Source organism: Echinops telfairi, unplaced genomic scaffold (genome assembly GCF_000313985.2).
Source record: "Echinops telfairi isolate 266 unplaced genomic scaffold, ASM31398v2 ScPeMD7_2186;HRSCAF=2738, whole genome shotgun sequence".
In the NCBI taxonomy this organism is placed as follows: domain Eukaryota; kingdom Metazoa; phylum Chordata; class Mammalia; order Afrosoricida; family Tenrecidae; genus Echinops; species Echinops telfairi.
In genome coordinates this window covers 10343282-10346962 of record NW_022106084.1, presented here as the reverse complement: position 1 = coordinate 10346962, position 3681 = coordinate 10343282, and the positions used below count along the sequence as shown (strand labels likewise).

The 3681-nt window shown below is 41.2% G+C and overlaps 1 protein-coding gene across 1 annotated transcript in view; it reads left to right on the top strand.

Moving 5' to 3' along the window:
• Positions 1-3681, top strand: part of INPP4B (inositol polyphosphate-4-phosphatase type II B) — a 459089-nt gene that overhangs the window by 207610 nt on the left and 247798 nt on the right. Inside the window, exon 8 of the mRNA XM_045293549.1 lies at positions 2065-2208. Within this exon, the coding sequence (XP_045149484.1) occupies positions 2065-2208 (144 nt within the window). The remainder of the gene's footprint in view (positions 1-2064; positions 2209-3681) is intronic.

The window sequence follows — 3681 nt, the reverse complement described above, 5'->3', positions numbered from 1 at the left end:
AAAAATAGTACTAATCTTGAAAAAAAAATTTTTTTTAAGAGAAAATGGTGAGACTTCATGTTCTATAGTTTGTCCATATTGTCAGGAGAGACCAGTCCCTGGTCAAGGACATCATTCTTGTTAAGGTAAAAGGACAGCAAAAAGAGGAAGATCATCAAGGAGACAGATTGACACCAGGGCTGCAACAAAGGGCTCAACGCAGGAACCAGTGTGAGGATGGCCAGGCCAGGCAGTGTTCGTTTGGCGGTCCAGCGCATCTCGATGAGTCAGAAGGACTCGATGGGATCTAAGCACAGCAGCAAAATCCCATTTACTTAAATCAATAAATTCACTTTAGGTCAACTTCCATTTTGTTTATCATCTTTATTGGTACACAGAACCAAAATAATGGTATATTCTTGAGCGGTGCTCTGATATTTCATTACTCATTAAGTTTTACAGTTTTGGGTGTAACAGAAACATTCATGACTTAACAAATGCTCTGATCTAAAATATATACTTGGATGTGTGGTAGAGGTTCTGGGGCCCCTGAAACTCCTGGATTGTATGATAATGTGAGGTGGCTTCAAAAAGTTCATGGAAAGAGGGAATTGAAAGATGATAAGAACCCGGGGTTGTATGACCTTACTAGTTCTCCCTAGGGTCAGGAGCCACTTACCCTGTATCTATAGCCTCTTCATGTTCTCCCTGCTTTGTTCCAACTAGTATGTGGTTTCAGGAGATTGTGCTACTGACTGTTTGGCCCTAATGGGTTCACAATATTTGAAATTTACTCCATCTTACGCCAAATTGATGAACCTTTCTGGCATTTTAGTAGTAGCTTATTTTTGGCGGTAACCTTTAGAGACCTCTGAAACAGTATCAAGAAACATGCTGCTTTTGGGTGCGTATGAACTGCTTCTTACTCCTAGCAACTCTATGTGACAGAGGAGCGTTGCTCCATACAGTTTTCTTGGTCGCACTCTTCGTGGGAGAATCTTCCACACCTTTCTCCCTAGAAAGCCCCGGGGGATTTTAAACTGTCAACTTTTCAGGCGGTAGCCATGTGCTTAAGGGGTAGGCTCCTATGAATCCTCATAGAAGTTGCCATCTACTAGGTAAGTCGGTATAGCTGATTAAAAGCAATTGTAAACCATTCAGAAATATGTTTGGCCAAAGTGTTTATGTATTGAGTTAGTTAATTGTGCCAACCTGGCCGATAATCACATGTGGGGCTAATTGAAAGGCAGAGGGATAAATGGGTGGTGAGCCTCGCCTTTCTAGTTCTCGGGTCTCTTGCTTTGTGATGGTCCCACCAGGGTGCAGCTGCCTTAGCAGTTCCCTGCTTTAGCTGGCAAGATTGACTTCCTAGAAGACATCCCCAAGGAGAAGCCACATGGACCTATCCCGATGCAGCCCTGGGTGCTGGAGCAGCCATGTGGAGACCCCTGCTAGTGCTGAGATGCTTACACATTCACTGACTCAGCTTTCCTCCTGCAGTGGGCATCATTGCCTGTTTCGTGAGGTGGAGGACTTGTGGACTGGTGTTGGGTTAATGGGTTAATGGGTTAATGTTGGTCTTGTGGGCTTGGGCAGCATTGGGTTGGGATGTTTTCGTGATGCACACTTTCTTTACATAAAACTCTCTTATATATGTGTTGCTGTGGATTTGTTTCTCTAAAGTACCTAGACTAATACATGTATGTACATGGTTACTTATATTTATGGATACATATATCCTTGTACCAAATACAGAAAGAATAAGTGATAGTCACTATTTTTATGAAGTCAAATTTGATGCATATATTTTAATGTACATGAATATGTATATATATATATATATAAAATGGAATAACAACCAAGTATCCCAGAAGCTAATGGAATATTAAAATAGATACAAATTTAATTCTTAGAAATTCAAACATATGAGTAGATTGTCATAATAACATACTTTTATCAAATTAGTATTCTAATTAATGATTTTGCTCATGCTTAGTGATTTTTGTAATTGTTCAGTATCAAATATAAATACCTATAATTTAACTGCACCATTTTTTGTTGTTTGTTTTTGTGTTTTTGATCCAGTGTTAACGAACCCAGTATGTAAATTATACCGATTTCCCACGTCTGATAACAAGTGGATGCGGATCCGGGAGCAGATGTCAGAAAGTATACTTTCCTTTCACATTCCTAAGGAATTGATATCCCTGCACATAAAGGAAGACTTGTGTAGGTAAGAGAAAATAATGTCTGATTGCATCTCACAGTCATGAAATTGTCTTACTACATGATGATAATAAGATAAAAGTCTAGACCTGCCCTCTCCAGTATGCTGGCCTCTGGCACATGTAATCACTTGAAACAGCGGTTCTCAGCCTGTGGGTCGTGACCCCTTTGGGGGTCGAATGACCCTTTCAGAGGGGTTGCCCAATTCATAACAGTAGCAAAATGGCAGTGATGAAGTCGCGACGACAATAATTTGATGGTTGGGGGGTCACCACACGCGAGGCACTGCATGAAAGGGTCGCGGCATGAGGGAGGTTGAGAACCACTGACGTGAAAAGTGACTGGTTTGAATTGAGACGTGACGTATGTGTAAAATATACATTACACTTTGAATCTTGGTTTTGTGATTTGGGTAAATGTCTACAGATCAAATAGTGGGTCTTTGGCTCAGGAAATTATACATGTTTTGTCTCAGGTATCGATGGAAATTCCTTTTCCAGCCTATATCTCCTGTTTCCGTTTTGCTCCCTTTCCTACCCCTCTAACCCTTCGTCCTTGGTTGACTGTTGCCCTTTGATCTTAAAATGGCTGATTAGTCTAACTTAGAGTGAGTTTGGTTCCAGATGTGTACGATGACTCGGGACTGTAAGCTTGGGAGTTTAATACTCTATACAATCAGTAAAACAATCCATTTTTTTTTTATGGTCCGACTGTGGTGGGCTGCTAACCACAAGGTCAGCAGTTTGAAACCACCAGCTGCTGCATAGGAGACAGATAGGGCTTTCTACTCCCCTAAAAGTTACAGTCTTGGAAACTCACACAGCCACTTCTACCTTGTCCTATAAGGTTTTTCTGAGGCGGAATCAACTGGGTATCAGTGCGTTTTTGAGTTTTATCTGTTCTATGATTTGGAGTTCTTTTTCACTTGTTTCTCTAAGGTGATCCTTTCAAAGTAGTTCTTAGGGTCGCCAGGTACCGTCTACTTCTTGTGGTTCAGGATCAGGGAAACTGAAGGTTATATAGTTCACTAGTTCACTGGATTCATTGTTTTGTCATGTATCTGGAATTTGATCATGCTGCTTTCTTTTGGAGGGAAAGAGACCAGTAGCTAGTCCTGAGGTAGACCTTAGACAGACCTTAGATAGTCATGCAGGAGTCTCCGAGCCCTCATCACCACTCAGGAAAGGAGGATGGAGCACTCTACATTGGTGAACTATGCCATGCCAGGCAACCTAGGCGTTCCCCACAATCATCACCTCCTCCTCCAGCCCCAGCAAGCTCCCAGGTGTTGGTTATATCTAAAAAGTTTCCCCAAATTTCTCCCTGTATGGTCTGCTGTATTCATGGTTATCTTTGCATCAAAGGTAAACACACATGTACAAATAGCCTCTATGAAATCTATATTATTGAATATATTTCCACTCTCCCTCCTATATCTAATCAGCCAAATATCTACTCATAGATCAGTTATTGCAT